The sequence below is a fragment of the Lagopus leucura genome, unplaced genomic scaffold, assembly GCF_019238085.1.
Source record: "Lagopus leucura isolate 7727_CA_CO unplaced genomic scaffold, USGS_WTPT01 Super-Scaffold_100002, whole genome shotgun sequence".
In the NCBI taxonomy this organism is placed as follows: domain Eukaryota; kingdom Metazoa; phylum Chordata; class Aves; order Galliformes; family Phasianidae; genus Lagopus; species Lagopus leucura.
Window position 1 is genome coordinate 4287021 of NW_024962263.1, and position 22406 is coordinate 4309426.

Genomic DNA, 22406 nt, shown 5'->3' on the forward strand with positions numbered 1-22406 from the left:
AATGAGGCTTCCCTGAGCCTGCTCTTCTTCAGACTAAATCACCCCAGCTCCCTCAGCTGCTCCTCATACAACCTGTGCTCCAGACCCCTCACCAGCTTTGTTTCCCTTCTCTGGACAAGCTCCAGGGTTTTGATGCCGTTCTTAAAATGAGAGGCCCAGACCTGGATACAGTACTTGAGATGCAGCCTCACCAGTGCTGAGTACAGAGGAACCATCACTCCCCTCTTCCAAATTAGCATTAACTTCCAAAACCTGAGTTTGTTTGGTAACTGATGCTAAATAGACAGCAGGAGTCACGGACATATGACGTTGTTTTTGTACCAAGACTGACCTCACATTTTTTACTACACTTTTATTTTTTGATTCTTGGTAGAACAAGAAGTTTCAGCTAAACCTTGGCTGCCTTCATAAAAATTGGGTGAAATTTATCCCACGTATTATTCCACTGACTTGCCTGCAGTTACAATAACTAGGAGCCTGACACTGGCACAAACTACTAAAAAAAAAAAAAAAAAAAGGAAAAGTTTGATTCAGCAATGTTCTTTTTTTATTAGGGAACAAACAGTGCAAATTATGTAATGAATTACATTCAGTAGAGAAAAAAACTGAGATTAATAAAAACGTCAAAGATGTATAAAAGATGTATTATAAAAGAAAAGCTATATAAATCACAAAGTATTTCACAATAATACAATCTGACTACGGCCATCATTCCAGGAACTGCACTAAAAAGACTTTTTTGTAGCAAACTCCAGACAAGAAGTAAACGCACATGCACATATTAGCCAATAACAAATGCAGATGAGTAAAAGGCATTAGAGATGCACTGAGCCTAATGAGATGTGCAACTACACCGCATGTGGAGCCTATCAACCACATTTGGGGCATTCAGAATACTCATACAAATCATGTGCCTGGAGGCACCAGGTCTGGCTCCATTTTTAAATTTGAAAATACACGTTCCAGTTTCTTATAATAATTGCCACAAATTAATTTTGTGGTATATTCTGAATACACAGATTTTTTTATTTTTTTTTTTTAAGCTTTCGTAGCGATTCCAAGGGGCAATGAGTCTTTGTAGCTGTTGCTACTGTCAACCATCCAGTACCATAACTTACTTAAAAGATACACAAGTATTTTGAGGTCTACAGATTTCCACTGGAGCAAACAAGAGATACAGCTGTTCCAGACTGGTCCTCTCTGGAAGCATTCTTGCTATTTTTTCGTTATCCATATAAGACAAATAAGTATACATGACCAGTATACAAAGGAAAAGAGAAAAATATGGCAGCCTTTAGCCTTAAAATGTAACAGGCACATATTTTACCACATCATTTTGAGAGATCAGGCAGGAAAAAACATGCACCCTAAGTCTCAGAGAGCTCTAAAAGAAGGACGCAGTACTACATTCTACTTACAAGAGCTGTTATATTTCATCACATCCATCCCACTGTTTGGTGCTAGACCCAACTAAAAGGAGAGGAGATAACAAACAATGTGCTGTTCAAAACTATGCAGTCCAGGCTCAAGGCATGAAAGAATTAATGAGAAAATGAGAAAGTAGCAGATGGTGCTGCAGCGCGTCTTCCTGCATTATCCACTGCCTCAAGCAGTTTCTATACATGCAAAGCCCTGGGGCCCCACCTGGTAGCAATATAATTACCCTAAATGCACTCTTATGTTTCATTACACCTTAACCGTTACTATGTGTGCTGATTACAAGTATCAACCCCTTTCATTTTCATACACCTCTGCAGTTGTATGGCATTCAACTGTGAAAATGCAGCACTCTCGACACTTCCAAAACAAAGCCCATGCTGATAAACAGCAGTGGGCAAATTATTTGTCGCTCTGCAGGGTGCCAGTAGGGTTTGATAAGGATGACATCACTCCCATTTTCCCAGTAACAATGACACTAACAAGAACATCTAATCAGCAAGCCTCAGTGCTTGCTCTAGCAGGTGCAACTCTTTTTATGCTACAAGTAAGCCAGCATTAGTTTCCAGCACAAGTACAAAACTATTTCTTTCATCATACTGCTAAGAAGTTGGCTTCCATATGGCACTGCAGCTGCTGTTGCTACTTCTACAGATGCTTTCATTAATTTTATCAAGGACATACAGAAGTGCTTGCTCAGCACAATGGCTATTTAGAAACAGCTGGAGAACTGAAACAATTAACTTAAGGAGACTATACAGACCCAACATGCAAATTGAAATAATTAAATTCCAAAAATAGATTAAATACATTTAAGAATTGAGCAAAAATTCTTATAAAGTGAGAGTTACAGTTCTCCACAAGGATGAGGGGAGCTGACAAAGAAAAGCTAACTTCATAGCTCTAGCTTTACGTGTAGATAAAATCCTTGCAATCTGTAATACATATGTCACAGCTATTTTACCACCAAAATACATATCTTATGCTCTGATTACTTTCAGAATCAAGTTACAATGGAAGACATTGCACTTTATAATAACCAAGCATGAAAGAGATTTTAAAAACCCAAAGAATTTTTATTTTATAATTTGTTTTGGAAATATTTTTCCCCACAGAGCACTAGAAATACAAAAACGTTTTTTACATGACAGTATTACTGCTTGGAACATTTCAAGCATCAAGCATCATATTCAATATATTACATATAAATTATGTTTCATCCATCTTCAAAAAAAGAACTTAATATTGTATTCCAACATGGCATTAAAAAACTCCATTTGTTTCCTCCTTATTCAAGCTCTCATGGATAAGCAAACACTGCTATCTGGATGACTAAACCTCAAAGCAAATTTCTATCCCTTTGCTTGCAAAGAACTTTCTGTCTAACTGGAAGCTGAGTAGCTGAGAGAGTTTCACATCCCTGAATCTTTGGCTTCATCTAACTGTCTCTCTCGTCACATTGTTTTTAAAGAGCAGATGCAGAGAAATTAACACTAGCTTTATTAGTTCATCTGTTTCTTTTCAGAATCCTAAGGGCTTTCTGCAACACTATTACTCCCCCTCGTTGCTCTAGCCTGGGAGAAACTTGAGCAGATGCAGGTACTAGCATTAAGAAGGAAAAGGAAATGGCCCTGGGGAACAGTAACACAGTGGAACGTGTAACTCCCCTCTTCAGTCAGCAGAAAAACTGGGGCAAAACATCAGAATTACCTGCACAGAAGCACCCTGGATAATTTCACTGAGTCAGTTTAGAAGGAGATAAAGTCTGCCCACTACAGATATGGCAAAGTCATCTAGATGCTGTGCCTTCAGCCTGAGGTATGTGATGGAATGCTGCAGTAGATATGAGTAAAGAAATCACTCCTGTAACGTCTGCAGAAACTTCTTTTCTGGCTATCCCAACTAAATCTGACTCGTTTCTTTGTCAAAGAACAGTAAAAAGTTACTCCATCTATGGACAGCAGAAAAGTCAACTGTACTTGCAGAAACTAGAAATTAAGGAAGAAATGACAAAGTCTGCTACAGCTTTCCAATAGTAGTAATAGTAGCCGTAGGGTCTTGACAAGGTTTAGCAGAAAATATATTTCCATTAACAAACTAAAATCACCCAGAAGTACCTGTGCTTGAAGACGACATGAAGTATATCTTCAGACATTAACCAGAAGCTTTACTAAAAAAACAAAAAAAAAGAGGTTCTGAAGAAGATTTTTTCTTCAACAAGAATCTGAACTCTGCTGGTGCTGCACACTGAGGTTTCCTGAACTCCGCATTACTTCGTTTGTATCCTGCAGCTAGAAGCTCTAATTATTAAGTTTTGCTGTAATAAAATGTGTTACATAGAGAATTTTGTTCACGTCACCAGATTTTAAATAACGATGCGCAGAACAGCTTCAGAAGAACATCATCATACAACATCAACTTGTCTGAATAATCTCAGCCACACAACTTCTAGTCTGAATACACGCAGCTATACCCTATTTATGTAAAGCGCTATTTGAAGAGTATTCCACTGTACTCACACTGTATGGATCCCTGTTAAATTAATGCTACAAGCACCATTTTTATTCCACTGAGACTCTGCAAGTTAGAAACTACATTTTTACAAAGAAGAACATTACTGATGTTCAGTTCCTGGTTGGAAAATATCCCAGCTTATTGCATGTCCAAAAACAATGAACAGGCCTATTCTGCAATGATTAGGGTTCCTACTGCGCAATTAAAAAGGGAGTTGGGAAAAAAAAAGGGCTGGAAAAACTGGATTTTTCTGCTCTGCAGTAAAGACTAAATTCACACCTTTTGTCCACATGTAGCGAGTTTATTTTGAAGTTACTGAATGTGCTGAAATTTAAGCAAAAAGAAAGACCATTAAATATGGATGTACGAATAAAACTCCCTGTAAATTTGTAGTAGAACTGAAATAAAAGCCTACAGAAAACAAACAAACAAACAAAAACACCAACCCCTTCCAATACAAAAACAAAAATATTAACAGTAGTAGTGGTAACATTAGCATCAATTTACCCACCCTCTCCTACTTTAAAGTCTTGTGACCAACGATTTCAGACAAAGAGAAAGCAAAAAATGCCAACAAAATGGTGGCCATCATCAGGAAGGCAGTCAACAAGCCAGAAGCCACCACTTTGCCACCACAAAGTTCTGCTGAACTCACATTTTCACTCTGTGTGCACCTAGGAACTGACACTTGAAGGACAATCAATTTCAAAATACACCAGGAAGGGCAACTAAAACAATCAAGGTGATGAAGCAGCTTCTCTACCAGGAGAAACTAAAAAGGCCATGGCTATTTAGTTTGGAAAGGTGAAGGCCAAAGCAAAAATACATCTGTGGTTTATACAAATCAGGGAGTTGTTGGGTAAGCTGAATGCAAAACAAGTGCTCATCACATGCTACAACAAAGAACCAAAGGCACCGGTGCAGCTAACAGGAGAGTTTTTAAAAAGATATAAAGAATACGTTGTGTAGAGATAGTTGACTGCTCAAGCCTACTGCTAGAGAAGTCATGGAGAAAGATATTATCAGGAGGCTCAAAATGCCCGAGATAGATTTGCAGACAACTGGTCTATAAATGGATGTAACATGATCTGCCAGGGATGCTGTCTTACATTTCTACCTCGTACAGCAGGGTTCTGATTGATGAAAAGAGGTAAATCACTGAAAGCAACCAAGTACCCTCCATGTAAAATGTACATCCTCAACTACAGGCAAGAGACAGCAGCGCTAGAAGTATCACTGCTCAAACCCAGAGGAGAATGTTATTGTCTTCACTGTTTACCTATAAGCTTTCAAAACAACTTATTTTCCTTCCCAGTTATTTATTCCTCTTCCTAAATAACTCAGGAAGTTGAATTGTTGGGTATTCTGTTTGATTATAACAAAAGTAAGATGAAGCAGCAGAGATTTTGTTAAGCTAGCTAAATGTAGAGCAAGCCAATTTCTCATTAAGACAGAATATCTTGTTCCAACGCTGAAAGCAGGAAAATCCAGACCAAGAATCTCTCCTGCTCCTGTCTGAGTAGTAGTAAGTAGGTTGAGAAGAAATACTTCAACATCTAGGTCCCCAACCACATGGACATTTCAAGGGTGATGCAGACATCACAGCCTTCACCTTTAGAGTTTATAGAAATGCCCTGCATGTCTCTAAGGTCCGGTTTACAAGGCACATCTACAAAATTTTGTTTTTAAACAAGACAAAAATGCACATTTGTTCAGGTGGCAACTTATGCAGCACAGCACTACAACCCAGTAGCATGAAAGCAGTCTCACTACCACAACACCCATTTAGGAAATCAGGCAACAGGCACGATTAACTAAGGATGAGAGAAAACATGCTGGGCCTTGACAGCTCCAACCATTTCACTACCTAACATCTTGTTAGCTTTCAAATCAATGTCCACTGACATACCAAGACTCCATATAAGGGAAACCAAGATAGAACATGCTGTCTCTTTTGATTATTTCAGGAAACTGTACTGTTGTGCACTTACATATTGATGGGTAGCAGCTCTCATTACCTTAAAAATATAACTGTAAAAAAGAGCCATGCTTTCATGCTTGGACTGGCTTTTGGCTGGGGGAGGTCACATCCTTACCTTTTTATCTATCATCTTACTTCAAGATAATTTGATAGGAAGTCAATCCAGCAGATTTTGCTAAAACTTGCTTTCTGATGAAGCCACTAAACCACATCCTTAACAATAAAGATGTGTACAGGTTAAGCGAAGACCTGCTTTGAAATTTCTTCCTCCTCATTACATCATCCCCACACACTTCATTTAAGAATTGCTTCAAAAGCTCAAGACATCAAATATAGAACTGACATATTATTTTGACTGTTTTCCAAGACAGACTCAGACAGATGAGTTAATATGTATTTCACAGTGAATTCCAGTGCTAGCACACAACAGTTTCTGCCCAAGGAAGACAGCAACCCACATAGCTGTAATACAATGAATACTTGCAACATTTCAGTGAAAATGTGCTAGTTACATGTATTCTACATCTGCTTACATTTCAAATACAAGACCTTAATTGATTTGTAAGCACAGATGGACTACTAGTTTTACCATCATTCCTTCTAATTATGTTTTGAAAGAATAATTTAGGAAGGGAGAAGAATGCAATGCCCATCCACCACAAACACAACTGCAGCGAAAAAAATCCCAAAATTTGAGTATTTTTCCCAGTGTCCTCTGCATCTGTGTTCATCTCACAAGTTAAGGCATCAGTATATTTTCTCTTAAGAGACTTGGTAGCCAGACAGCTTCTGAGAAATTAGCTTCACAGTGGTATACCGAAATAAAATATCTGCTAAGTTTGTAATCAACTGACATACATTGAAATGGATATGAAAAATACTTTCCAGACAACCTGAAATATCTGTGCATACAGCAGTACAGAAGTTGAGTTTACCACGTATATACAACTTTTCACTACTCTGACAAATCAAAGCAACAATCCACCTACATCTTCATCACCATCGTCTAGCAATACAGAGGACCTGAAAGAGCCATAACAATATTCATAAAAATAAGTAATGGATTTTAAGTGCCACATCGTATTTATGAAGAATCAAGACCAAGGAAATAACTGGGTGTTTGAAATAAGCCTCACCAAAAGATTTTGTTTGTTTGTTTGTTTTTTAAATGTAGGAAAAGCCCCACAATCTCAAGTATCTTGAATGTTCTGCATTCATTAGATTCACTCTCCTTTATTATTCTTCACATCTTAGGTATCTGAAAACACTGAGGAAAAAATATATTCTATCCCAGAATGCCTAGATTCACGACTATTGAATGTAAACACTTTCCACTTTTGAGTACCCCTGATATTTGACAGCTATATGAGCACTTGAACATCATTTATCATGCTTATTTTTAACAGCCCTCCCTGGGCACAGCTGCCTTGGATGCCAATCTTCTTTTCTTTTGCCTCATGTAAATATTTGAAATAGCTATTCATTAACAGTTACACATTTATTCAGTGCTGTTGTAATGTTTCTGAACTGGAAATAGCTTTTATTTTTCTCTCCCTATCTTTCAGCTGATCTGAAAAAAAAAAAAAAATGCTGTTTAGGTTCAGTCTGTCAAGATAAATAAACTAGGAGCATGACTGTTACTTTTCCTTTTTTTTTTTTTTTCTTTTTTCTTTGGGACATAAATGAAACCATAAGCAGGGTGGCTCTATTTGAGCAGAGTTTGGACCAAATGGCTTTCAGAGGTCCCTTCACACCTCAGCATTTTTTTTTTTTTTAACAGGTCACGATTACCCTAAATTATAGCAGACACAATTGGTCTTCCCAAGTAAACCAAGCATCTTTCCTAAAGGTCCTGAACCCTCGCTGACACCCTGCAGGCCTAGTTTACACACAGCATTTCAATCTCAAATATCAGTACTTTTAGCACAACGCACGCCGCTTCAAAAAGGCAGAAATTTAAGCTATCAAACTCCCTTGTGTGCACATCATGAGTCCCACGTATCTGTAAATCACAGCTCTTATTTTCTTGGCCTGATACAGCAGATCATTTTTCTGCGATACTCAACCTAACTACTAATCTGTTTCCAGCACAAGCCACCTGGGTATAAAAGCTACCTCTGTTAAAAGTCTGAGCTCAGCAAGTTGTACAGACTCTTAGAACATTTGATTGAGAGAATATTTCCTTGGGATTGAGAACAGAAAGACCATAGAGCTCTCTAATGTGCAAGTGCAAATTACGCCTAAATTAGCGCTTCTCTAACACTCATAACAAGATTAAATTTACGAGCATTAGAGACTTGCTCATGTGAGAGGGGGTTTTGAGAGAAATAAAAATGCAGTCATGCCTTGTCCAATGTGAAGAGTCAGTAACAGTTCTGTACAATGTGACTAGCTTCCCTCACAAGGCTTTTAAAAGCTACAGGGTACCTTTCTCCTCAAAAACTGACTGACTGACCAGTCTGACATTGCATTAAGTTCCATCAATAATGCCAGAGCAGCACACAAGCAATGTTTTCTTCTAGGCCGTCTTGAAATGTTACTTTATGGGTAACTGCTACCAGTAAAACATTATGTATTAACTTGACAACAAAATGCCTTTGTTGACTTTTGTCTCACCACACTAGGAAATACCTGAGCAGAGGTAAAATAAGAAGGGAGAACAGCTAACCAACCTCCAGAGCGATCAACCGAGTCTCTAAGAGCATGCACGTCAGGTCAGGTTTTCACAAGACACATTTAGCATTCCTTCAACATCTTCTTCTGTCACAACAGGACGTCTCACCTCACAGAGTTTAGATCTCTCTATGACTTCAGTGAATACGGCATAAAAGATTAGATAATTTCATTTTATAACTTACAAGTTGTTTACACTTGACATTTGCTGCAAGTTGAGTTGTCTGATGTTTAAGTGCCTTGCCGTTGTAAATTGCAGCTTTCTCACTTAATCATCTAACACTTTAAAGTACTTTGGAAGAAAGTTAACTCAGACCTGATCAGATGAGCTCTTAGTTTCCTATTAAGTAAAAGTTTCCATCTGATAGCAGCATTAGATATGGAGATGGCATGTATTTGAACTCACAAGGATGCTGCACAATGTAACAGGAACATCAACAGCGCACAAAACAATCTATGCACAGCCTTCATTATAAAAACCAGCAGACAGCACTATTAAAGGCTAATGCACACATTATCTACAGTAAAATAGGGGTAAAACACTTGTTGAAATACAGTTTAAGAATAGTCATTAAGACTACAAGCTACTTCAGCCCTGTGACCATAAACCACCTACAGAAGAAGAAAATGAATGAAGTATAAATATAGGCAGCACAAAGTATTTGCTATTTGTTCAGCAAATGCAACACTCACCCATCAGAAAATGGATTCTTCTTCCATGCATCCGTCCTATCTCTTCCAAACACATTTATCCTTTCACTATGTCCCTTGCAAGGGAGTTTCTCAGGCTTAACCATATTGTGAGATTAAGTATCCCATTTTAATTTGCTCTAAACCTAGTCCTGGGATGAGACCTCTAACATTACTTTTCATTTTAAGAAGCGGGCGGCACACCAGCCACCCAAACAGAAATGCAGATAGCACATAAGCCTTATGCTGAGAGACTAGATCTGTTAAAATTGTTATTCTCCAATGAATTTGTGCTCTCCTTCACATTTTTGCAGCACAGAAAGAAAAATTAGCAGAAGATATCATTTAATCTTTTAAGCAGGATCTTCAGCTGGCATGGAGTGACTGATACATGTTCCTCCAGAAGGCCAAACAAATCAGGAGGGGACCACTTATCAGTAAATAAATCACTGCTGCATTCTTATAAAATGCCTTTGGACGTAATAACGTTGACCTACAGCACACCTGGCAGGCAACTGGAATACAACACATCTCATTTGCTAGCAATGTGAATTCTGCTTGTCCTGTTTTATGGATGCAATGGCTTGTCTTATTTTCACACAAGCAATGGAAAGCTCTAAGTAGCTGCACGCTGCATAATGTTGCTTGTGATAACAGTATTGTAAAGTTCTGAAAGTATTTCTAGCCAAGGTCTTACAACAGGTAAGGACTTTACTCGCAGTAAATACAGGAGCAAAATGAGTATTACCAACAAAGAACCACCAGTTCCAATAACAGAACAAATATTTACAAGTAGCTTAAGACTCCAATATCTTTGCAGCTAAGAAACGAAAAAACAAATTTTGACTTTCAAACAAGATTAAAGATCTTTCTCCTGAAAGTGAGATCAATGGAAAGGTACACTATGCCTTAAACTGCTTTTAAAATCAGCAGTAACTACACACAAGACCAGTTTTTTGCTGCATCTAGTAAAGACTTCAATTACAAAGGCTGTGGCATCAAAAAAATCTAACATTTTACATTAAAACTCAAATAATGCAAACTTACCAAAAAGATAATTACAAATAAAATTAACAGCCAAGAAATGGTATCCAGCTTTGCTCTCCTGCTGTTCTACTGAATAAGCATGGAAAGAATATAACATAGACTACTTTGGCATAAAGTAAACAAGTTTTTCAAGAAAGCATTTTAAAGCACACATCAGATTGAATAGCTTTTACTGAGGAAGCTCTAGGCCAGCTGAACATTCTAATAAAAAGCATAAAGAATCTTCACCTACTTCATTGTCAAATGTATACAGCATCCAGCTTTTTCTTCCATTTCTCAGACAGTCTGCTAACAGGGAATATCTTCAAGGCATTGCAATTCATAGCAAAAGTCAAAGTGACTAAAAACTAGCTGCCAATGCTTTAAAAGAAATAAAAACCCTTCCATGAATAAGCTAAATGCAAGCACAGAGTGAAAAGCATCAAGGGAAATATCCGTACAGATAATAGGTTGAGTTCAAATGAAACCATAGCAAATAGAAAACAATTTGCATTGGTGAGGTTTTTTCCACCAGCATCAACCTTAGTGCATGCCTGTTATTCTCAAAAGACAGCTACAGAGAGTAAAAATTCCCTTTCCTTTGAGAATTCACATTCAAAAGCCAATATTTATTAACATAATTCACAAGTAACTTCAAGGTAATCAGAAAATTGCCAACAGTGTTAAACAGCAAGACGACAGTCACAGCTAGCATGTGTCTTCCCACCTTGGTGCTTACTGTGCACCTAAAGCACGCGGGTCTTCCTCTGCAGAGACAGTTTGGAAAAGCTTTGAGTAAGTTTTTCAGAAAGACACACAGTTACTTGTATTTCAACTTCTATCTGTTTTTTAAATATTCTCCTACCACAGCATTTACAGGCACCAACATTTTATTGCTGTTTTTGTTTGTTTGTTTTAAAGGAGGGATCAGCACTTTTTCCCCTTGCAACTTTAGAAGCAGTTTCAACAATTCCTTGTTGGATGAAGACGTTAAGACAGTTATGATTGTAGAAAATCTTCCCCAACTCTGTGAAATTACAGACTAGAAGAAAAAAAATTACATTTCCGAGTAAGACTTGTTTCAGTAATGATGAACAAAATGCTTAGGTCATAGAACCACCACTGAATGGCTTCAATTGGAAGGGGCCTTAAATATCATCCAGTCCCAACTCCCCCCCATGGACTGGGTTGCCTCCCACTAGGTCAGTTCTTAGGAAAGCACCTACTGAAATTTTCTAACAAGGTCATACTGCTTTATTCCTTTAGTGTACTGAAACCGAATTCAGTAATTGGCAAAGCAAATTACCAATTGTTTTAAAGGGTCCAAAAATTACGTTGGCTTTTAAAAGATACATATTCTGTGATATTAACCACACAGTAAAACCATAGTAGTTTCAGATCCGTGAATATTACAGCTCCAGTAGAACATATGAGATCAAACTCAGGAAGTCAGTTTCTTACAGCTGAGCTGCTCTCAGTCCAGCACAGTTAGCTACAGAGCTGCAGCCAGATGATACGGGCAGCTCAGCTCTTTCTACAAGCTTTCTGCAACACCAGATCTCCTGTAATTCCCCGGGTCTTCCTTTCTCCCTTTCATGAACATGGGAGTGATGTTTGCTTTTTTCCAGCCACTAGAGACTTCACCTGACAGCCACAATTTTTTCAAATATGATGGAGAGCAGCTTGGCAACCACATCAGCCAGTATCTTCAGAGCCCGTGGATGCGTATTGTCTGGCTGCATAAACTTGTATACATTCAGTCTCATGAGGTGCTCTTGGAATTGCTCTGCTCTTACACTGGAAGGAATTTTGGTCCCCCAGCTCCCACTAAGCAGTTCAGGGACACAAGAGGCATGAGAAGAGGCAAGAGAGAAGCATGGCCATGAAGATTGAGGCAAAGAACTCATTAAATCTAAAGATAAGGTCGTACTTTTAATTACTTACATCTGTTTTGGATCTTTAAAACTTCCACTCCAAACGAAATTTTTTTTTTTTTATTTGCTTGTTTTTGACAAAAACTCAGAGCTTAAAATGAATATATATGCATATTTTTTTTTCATTCAGGGAGTTAAAGAGCCCAAACATAAATATTTAGGTAAAAAAAATAAATGAGAAGACTGAATTATAAAGAGCAAATATCACTACAGCTTGTATTTGTTGCACTTCAAGAAGAAGAAAATATATAATCTTTGTTAAACAGACTGCTGGTTCTTTAAACTGCCAAAGCCTAGAGGTTAGTGGAATCTTCTTCTCTGTAGAATCCTAGACAAACATAGGCACTTACTTACATGCTATACTCCTCTTTCCAACACTGTGAGCTACAACCCACGCACAGTTAGAGCGACTATTAAAAAAGCAGCATTACTAGGCTAGTTTTACAAGAGACAAAAAAGGTAATGTGGTCATACCATGAGATATTTGGGCAGAAGGGCCAATATGTCCAGCTAAATGGCACGGTCCCTCCCAAAATGAATGACAATTCCTTCTACTACATTACTTTTCCTAATTTTTCCTAAATAAAAATCTTTCCTGTATCATTCCATATCAGGCCCTAGACAGCGTCCCAGCAGTAAATAAAGTGACCAACTGATAATCTTCAAGGTAATCACATAATATTATTCTACCTCTATGGTTTATACTATCACATTAGAAGCCCTTTGAGGGCATCTCCAGCTGGTATTTGTTGGTGGCGTGTTTTTTGCTGTTGTTGTTTTTATAAAGGTACACAGCAATTAGGCACTGCAATTACACGAACAGTAACTATGCCTAACTGCTTTTCCTTGCAAGGGAAGGGCCTCTAGTTACAGTTTTGCACATTACAGATTTTTTTTTTTTGGCAAATTAACTTACTGTTACAACACATTTGTAACATGAGACTGCTACATGGATGATTAAACAGATTGTCTGGACTAAAACCTCTATCAAGGCCAGAGAAAGACAATAACACATGGAGCAGAAGAGAAAAGGGATTTCCCTTCCTCATTTCTGATGCTCCTATCACAGTAGATCTGGCAATAAGGAAAAAAATATCTGCATGAAATCAGCCTTAAGTGTGGAGCACGTGTGCAAATAACTAACAGCTCTCCTGAGTCCCTATAAAATCCTTTTGAATGAAATACAATATTTTCAAAAGTGACCCAAAAGGCAAAAGATTGATCACATGAAGGTCTAAGGCATGATGGAAGTTGTCAATACATTTTCTTGTTTCTAATTCTTCTTTCTACTTATACAATAACAGCACTAACCTAATTTAATTCTTGCAAATAGTTCAATATTTGAACTAGAAATATCAAAATTAAATAGAAGCAAAGTGAGCTTAGTGAAAGTTCCTGCTTACTATAAAACCAGAAGCTGCTGTGGAGCACACCATGAGTGCCCAACCTTTTGGCTTGCCTGGGCTGCTCTGAGAGGAATTGTGATGATATGTGTAAGGTGTGATTGTGAAGCAATCTTTCTCTGGTTATATCTTCATCTCACACAATGGTGAGACCTCAACACCCAGGGTAGATATTTACCCTCTACTATGGTCTTGCTTTATCTTTGACCAGGGAAAACACTGACTCCAGAGCCCAGGTATCCAGCTAGGTGACCAACCAGGCACCCAGTCCTTCAAAGCATATGCAAAGACCAATCCCATCACTCAAAAGACATTGAAATTTGGTATTGCTTCAGTTAACAAAAAGGGAACTAAGAATGTTGTAGATAATAAATGTTTGTCCCTTCATAAAAAGGACAAACACTCTGAAAGCTTCAGAGAGTTTACTGGTAGTATTACTGGAAGAAAACGGGTTACTGATTAATGAAGTAGAATGCCCTGACAGGACCTCAAAACTACTAACACCAAAGATCCTTGCCTAGGCTCACAGTGATCTGAAAAGCTTTGGAAAGTATCATTATATATCAAAACAATGCTTACTGTTACACACAAATCACTGTTTAATTGACACTTCAAGAAATATTAATCTCCTTTAAACTGTAAATAGTTCAGAAACAACAAGATAGGGAACAACTGCTACAGACTAGTGATGAAGTTGAAGCTTATCTTTCTTTATATATCACCTCTGCTTTGCAATGAAACATTTTGTCCAAGATTTCCTGAACATTGTTCAGAATTCAGCACCATACTTGTCAGAGAATCATACTGTAAATAATGGAATAAAAACAAATGATGCTTTTTAACTGCAATTTCTCACACAGAAGCAATTGTTACACATGGCTTGAGGATATGAGTATGTTGTTTTTCAACAGGACTTGACTTCCCTTTTGCGCCCTAGTTGCTACCATAAAACAAGATGATATAGTAACAATTATACTGTTTGCATTTTAATAGCAGCATATTCTCTGCCACTTCTGAGAAGCATGCAGTGCTAAAGAAGAATTATTTTCTACTGGCATATGCAGTATATTTGCACTGCAAACTAGCATGAACTGCCAATTTCATAAAACTAATTATATTTTTAAGTTAGTTTGCTGAACCAGCAAAAATAGTTGGCAACATAAAATGCTGTATCTGCCCAGAAAGTCTCTCACAACAGCTCTGGTTTACAGATCACCAGGTAGCAATATCAGTTATATATATATATATATACATATTCTTCTACAGCCACTACAATTTCTTTGAAGATAATTCCAGTATATATTTAAAGCCTTGCAATTCAACAATTCAACCAAAGCTCCCCCTGGACATCACTCCACAACACATGTAAAGTACTGGCTTATTTAATTTGCGTGTTTCCTTGGAGCACAGTTCACCAATGGCAGCAACTCCAGCCTTCCATTTCACTGAGCAAAAACACATCGTCATACACGGAGTTGCTTTTGGAAGGAAAGAAAGAGCTCTCTCATAACTGCAAACAATTTCCTAGAATACAGCACTGAACATGATACAGGACGCTTTGAAAAAGCTCGCTGTTAAATTGAAACACAAAGTGCTGCGTCTCCATTGCAGGAAGACTCTCCATATAAACATCCTTACAGAAGACATTTGGTCCTTACTTAAGGACCACTTTGCTTCATATAGAAACATTTTTACTAGCAGTTAGTGCAATTTGATAAGATTGTCCATGAAAAAAAGAAACCTATACAATTACCTACTGAAAGTTGAAAGTGACAGAAATAAAAGATTCAAGCTAAACAGCCAAAACTTCAATATTTTACTTTCAAATTCAAATGGAAGTTGAAAAACTTCTTTTTAAAACTAATTTTAATGAATGATTTAACTTTATGCCTAGGGCAAATTGAAAACTACTATGGAGATGGGAAGGAGATATAAATCCATAGAGTACATAAACAAACTTAGCCTTAACATATATAAAACAATTTATAGAAACTTCAGAGCATTCTGAAAGCATGCAAAATGTAATTAGAACTGTAACGCACTCCATTTGTTATTACATTGAGTATAAGGTATAAAAATAAGATGCAGAAAGAAAGGATTATAAAGAGCAGGTCTTTTTCAAAGATTGGAAAAGTATCTGGGCAGTCATGCTTTCACTGATCCCTTTTTAATCAGTTGAGTTAATCAAGTTTACACCTGTAGAAGTAACCTAAACACGTGGTGTCATCTAGTTACCGTAAGAGTGTTAAGTTCTGTTTTTAACATACTCTAATACAGACACAAAATAGAGATCTGGACTCTAAAATGCAACAAATACCTCCTAACCCTCATAAAGCATGTAGAGCTTTCAAAAACGTGGAGTTAATCGAATTCTAAGGGCTTAATTTAGACTAAAAGCCTGAGAAACTCAACATAAAACATCTTCAGAAGTAACCTTAAAGACAAGCATCAAAATCAGTAATGTCTGTAAGATACCTTATACATGCTGTCACACTGATGCCATTACCACCAGTAAAACTTGTGACGTGTAGACCTAGGCTGAACCAGTGACTACTTGACTACCTGCAAACAAATCACGCTGCATATAGTATAGCTCAGAAATACATGCCACGTAAACATTTCCAACCTAGAGTATAGAACCCTGCAGTACATAAATGATTGCTTTAAAATCACAGGCATCTTACCAAACACTGCAGCTCCATTTGGTAACCTATTGCTGTTAGAAATATTGACAAGGTAGCAATTGGCAACCGGAAACTACGTATGATCATGTGAATAAAGCATTCTAGGGAGTTATTTCAGTGCTAAGGTTTAAAGACCTACCTCAATATACCTTTAAATACAGATTCTTCCAACCATTTTTGGTGTGTTCATTAACTGAAACATCTCACCTTTGAGCCTTACCAGGTTGCATACTGTAAGACTACTTATGTACAGAACACTGTAAATGACTCCAGCCTCCCTCTTCTTACATGACTAGATTATGTAGTCATAAAAAAAAAATCATAGTGTGCTGTTTTTTGCTTCTTCTAAGACACTTCAGTTCTCCCATGATAAATTTCTAAGTGGAAAATCTTTACACTACGTATCTGTAGCTCTCTGTATTTTTCACTAGAGCTTCACCAACACAACTTCTGGAAAATGCAGAAATGAACACAGAAGAAACCGGGGTTCAGTAACACAGTCAGCAATGACTGTAACATGCATTTAAATTGCTTAGGTCTTTCACCGGGTTGATGAAGAATTTCTGCAACCCAGCTGCAGAAAGCTGGCAGTAATAAATTCTCCATACACTCCAAGTTAAGTATCTGACTATTTCATTACTATTTTCAAATATGTGGAAGCTTGAGGCAAGGCCTCTCATTTCACAGTTCAGTATTTGCTTCTTTCCTTATTTCCTCTAACAAAGGTAATAGCATAAGGCCAAATAAGAACAGAACTCCCTTGGAGATGCCTGCTGTGAGACACGTCATAGCATTTCTGTAAAATTTCAAAACAATAGCTTAAGGGCAACTTCTTCCATCAAAAATCAAGTTATTTTGAGAGAGTCAATTTTTATAATAAGAGCCACAATAAAACAGATGAATTAAATTATTAAACTTCCAATCCAAGTGTACAATTCTTTAAGTTCAAAATACTTGCCAAGAATTCACATTTATTGCCTGCAAATGCAAACAAAGCTCAAAAGTTTTCCTTCTTTTTACATCATGCAAACATGTTAATTCAATATGGACTTCATGGTATGTATAATGTGACCATAACACGACAAACAAGGCTCAAGTTATTTTTCTTTCTTCACAATCTAAATAAAATTTAAGTACTAACCCACTTAAGGCCATAATCCTGACTGTGCTACCCATCACACATCTGCCTTTTCTTTGCTATATTCTACTGTTGAATTGTTCTAAGTTCCTTTAGAACATTTTAGAAGATATTTAGTGCTAACACTATTCCTATGATACAAATAACAACAGTAATTTAGAGTTATACCCAAATGAAAAAGATTTCTGCACACTGACCACAGTGCAGATCTTCTGCACAGTTACTACTTGCCAATTTAAAAATCACTTCTTTCAGTGCTGAAAACCTGTGCCCTTATACAGTGTGTTTCTCAAATTGCTTCTCTCCATAAACACACAAATAAGTGCATTTATACACCTTGTATCTGTCACTAAATTCATCAGTATTCATCAAATTCATATCAGTTTTAAAGACTTGTCCTAAAACAAGAATCCTGAGATATGACAGGATTCCTGTCTGTCACAGCAGATTTAATTCACAACAACTGTGCTAATCATGCAAACCTAAGCAGCAAGAGAAGTTCACTGGCATTTATAGACAAGCTTCACAGCACAGAGTACTGTACTGCATGAAAAACTTCTGATGTTTGGTTGGATTCATGTGAGATCATTACAAATACTCTACTGACGTTAAAAGCAGTCTGTCACTACTTGTTAAATAGGAAGCTGTTAATCCTATTTGTTTCAAATAAATCAACACTTTGTATGGTTTACAAAAACACCCCAGAACTCCTCAAAGAAACCCAATTCCAGAAACAGTAGTATATCTTAGAAGTGTTGCAGAATCCTAAAGAAGTTCATGAAATTCACTGTTACTGCTGTGTGAAAAAATTAGTACTGCCTTTTAAGAAAGTGGAAATAGGGCAAAATGACCATACATGACACTTCTCCCATCACTGTAACAAAATGCTTGTATGAATCTCACCTGAGCAATCCTAAAATCAAGATGAAATACTGTTCTTGATAGTTGCACCCAACCAAGACAGAAAGGCTTTCTATTGCAAAGGCATTCCTGGACACAGCCGCAACATATCAAGAACACTAAAACCATAATAAAGCCATATTGTATCAAGTGAAAATAAGAACTAGTGGACTTCAAGGACTAACTTCTATTGTATGGATAAAAACTCTTACCTTGAAAAGACTGTTTGGCTCTATCCACTAGTTCTTCGATGGGATAGCTTGCTAGATCTCCTCTGGCATGCTTGGTTTTGCAGTAAGTACATGCATTGAGACACCTGGTCAAGAAATGAAAACATTCAGATTCTTGCCAAGAAAGACTTTACATGCATAAATGTATTTATGAAGAATATTTGGGAGAATGAGCTTTTATACTATAGCAGTGTTCTGCTTTAAAATAAACTCAACTGATTTGAAGAGTTTTTTGCTTTCCTACTTCCATTAAATATCTTCTACATCTATAAAGAGGATGAAAGAAATTATCCAGTTCAAAGGATTCATTTATTTCACGTAACCGTGCATGAAAACAATACTTCTCTAGATCTGCAAGACGCGTTACTACATCATAAGCAAAATAAAAAGCTGTAAATTCACTAAGACTGATGTTTAAGATAAAATTCTAATTGTATTCCTGGGCAACAGCACAAGAAGTAGAATGAAAATCTTCCAAAATACACCCAAGTCTGTGTCATCTGCTCCACAGCCTGATCCCAGAAAGCACAAACAGAACAGCGATACAACGACCTCAAGTTGTTAAGTTACAGCACCAGAAATTAAGCTGCAGTATCACTTAGTGACACATTTAACATTATATCATTAAATAAGGAAGCCTCTGTAAATATTCGATTGAGAAAGCATTTCTGCCAGATTTGTTGATATATTAAGGAAAAAAAAATACTTCATACTGGAAATTGGACCAAAATAGTGAGGATGCTAGCATAGGAAGGCATGCTAATTTGGTTACACAGGCTACACTGCCCAAGGTGCATTACTACCACTTTCCTCCATAGGACACCAATGTGGTCCCTGCCAAACTGACCGAACTGTACTATAAAAAGGCTGGAGCTCCCTGCCTATTGGCATTTTGGCTCTTCTGTTGTTTAAATTTCTTCACAAACAGTTTGTGTGCCTATGCACTTCATTTTTATTCTCAATTTAAGAAATCTTAGTTACATACTTTGCATGCAATGGTCAGATATGAATAGCATTATCCCACTAATCTAACACGAATAAACGAGCCAAATCTAAACAGGTATCAATGCATGGTAAAAATGATTATTTATGCTATTTGCGTAAAATTTCTTTTCCCTTTTGTTGTCTATTAATGGTGTAGTGAAAGAAAACAGCATATTACTTCTTTATTATAACTCATGCATAATTCATCTATATATTACTCAAGATATGTATTTTGCTCTGTTTGGGTACTGGCATTTTAAAAGCTCTGCAGAAAGAGCACTAAGTGCTAAGAGAACTGAGTTGTAAGCATCTGTACCAAGCAGTGAAGTTACTAATCCTTGACCCTTGGGGATAAGTTTTATATTTTTGGTCAGTGGTCCTCCTCTACATAACCTAACAGCTTTTGATTCATGTCTAACTGCCTCCTCTATCTACTACATGGTATCTAGAAACAGATAAAAAAGCACACAGTCATATTTATAGGACAGAACGAAAACTAGTTGCTCACGCATCTTCAGAACTGCCCTATGGGAAAATACTGTTGAGCATAAAGTCCTGGATAAACTGAAGTATACAGTAATATCTTTTTATTTTTTCTGATGCTGCAATAATGTTGGTCACACAGAGAGAACGGAAATGTGGAACAAGTGGGAAAAAAAAAGAGGGGAAGTTATTCTCTAAATGTTCACAGAATTAAGTAGGGTTGCTCCCAAGAGATTTATTACTGTAATCTACATATGACTTCTGGGAGCTTGTCTATGCAAAAATCTATTCTCAGATGGGAGATGGAAGCTGGGATTTGGAAGCAGGCTTTCCAGCAAGTTTTGCAATATCAACTCTACCATAAAATGCTGTCTAATACTTAAATAATTTAGTCTCTTTTTTTCTGGCAGTAAGAGACATCACATTATGAAAACAAAATGAGATAGATGTAATACAGAAAACATCGATGTTAGAAAGCACACAACAACAACAACACCACTTATAAAACCTACTTGTGCCGTACTTTTAATTCCCACTAGGAATATAATTAATCTCCTGGACTGCAGTTAACGAAGAAGCAGATTTTAAGTACTTGTAAAACTGCAGGACTAATAACTTTTCACAGACTTTAGAATTACCTTTTCTTAAAAGCATAAATTGTAACAAAACCACAAGTATAACAAAGTATTTGTAGATGTTCCCCTCCACAAAACTGAAGCAAGCCAAGCTCTGGTCCAAGTTTCCAACATAACAAATTATTCATACATCCATGTTGCCACATCCTCAGACCACAGCCTAACAACCGCAAAAGGGCTGGAAGGAACTCTGAGAATCTGAATGCTGCATCTCTCTAAGGATCATCCACCACTAAGTGGCTCTCCTAAAATCAGCCCAGCAGGTAAAACTCTCCTTAAAAATCAGCCTTCATCACAACTACAAATCAAATACACAGAAGTAAAAAACCGATGGGTTTGTAATTGCAAAAAGTATTTTGCTCTGTGTTAAACCTGAAATCTTCTTCAAGTATTTATGCTCGGTCTGTAAAAATTATTTTCTATTAACAGAGGTCAAAACTTTATTGCCCAGACATACCAGACATCTATGGAAAAAAAATTCTAATGCTCTTCATGTTTGCAATCATCGACATGCTTTAGATGAAGTTGGTTGTTCTTCTGGAACCACTAAATCCTAATTTTTCAACATTGTAAACTTGATAAGGTAGCTTGAATTGTTAATCTCTTGCTTTGAATTATTAACCTTTATTCTGCCATGTGCCCAATATGCAGAACATAAACAAAACACTATGCACACATAAATTGCTACCATGTGGCTCCTTTAAAAACTTTGCACTTGACCAAACCGTCATTATGGACGATGTGGTGGAGTGCCTGAAGTTCTGCTCTACAGGAAACAGTGCTCTACACACTGCTGAACTCGTATGTGGCTTAAGCAGTGCATTACTTTAAGCAGAGTCTTTTTACAAAAGCAAACTGTTTTCAGTAGAATAATATTCCTCATAAAGCACACACTTCACTTGAAAGGCTACCCATTGCAGATGGAACTAATTGTAAGAAAGAAGCCTCATGACAGAGCAGAAAAACAAGGACTTTCCTTCAGTGTGACTAATCGGTGGATTTCAGCAGCAGATGAGAATAACAACACAGATGAGGAGCAGAATCTTGGTTCCTGTTAAATTAATAGGATTTTTGCCACTATTTTTAGTGAAGACAGGATTCCACTCTCGGATATGAGTATAAAACATATTTCATTCAAGGATTGTAAAACAGCTTAATTACAGACTGTGATGTGCAATTAGTGTGCTGTGTGCTCACATTTAATGTGATTGACCAAGAACAGACATCTGTGAGCAAGATGTGAAAGCTGCATAGCTGTCACAGTGTCATATGGCAGAAGGTCCCTGCTGCACTGCGGGTGGTTGGGTGCTTAACGTGGGGCAAGGAGGACACTACTGCCCTCTTCATTTCCTGCATAATCCAGTAAATACTGGCTTGGTGTCAAACTAATGAGCTTTAAATAAGAAAAAAAGTCATAAGATGATCTTCTCCCAAATTAGAATTCTGTGGAACTCAAATACCACTCACCACAGCTGACTCAAAACATTTACTAATATCCACCACTGTAAGATCTGACTAGTTATACAAATATCAGGTTTTATGAAGCTTGCCAGTAATACAGTACCTCTAATAGTATACTGGATCATCTTATCAGTACAAATACAGAAAGATTGCTCTTAACAGTCACCCACACCTTCTCTCTGCACCTACAGACTTCCTCAGGCAGCTGAGCATTTTGTGTTTGCATAAAGCAT

General features: G+C 37.2%; 1 protein-coding gene across 3 annotated transcripts in view; it reads right to left on the reverse strand.

Annotated features, from left to right (window-relative positions):
• The window catches only part of CDKAL1 (CDK5 regulatory subunit associated protein 1 like 1), a 361527-nt gene that overhangs the window by 187361 nt on the left and 151760 nt on the right, over window positions 1–22406 (reverse strand). For all 3 annotated transcript variants that reach the window (XM_042869783.1, XM_042869784.1, XM_042869785.1), the window contains one exon: window positions 18593–18696. In XM_042869783.1, coding sequence (XP_042725717.1) covers window positions 18593–18696 — 104 coding nt within the window. The remainder of the gene's footprint in view (window positions 1–18592; window positions 18697–22406) is intronic.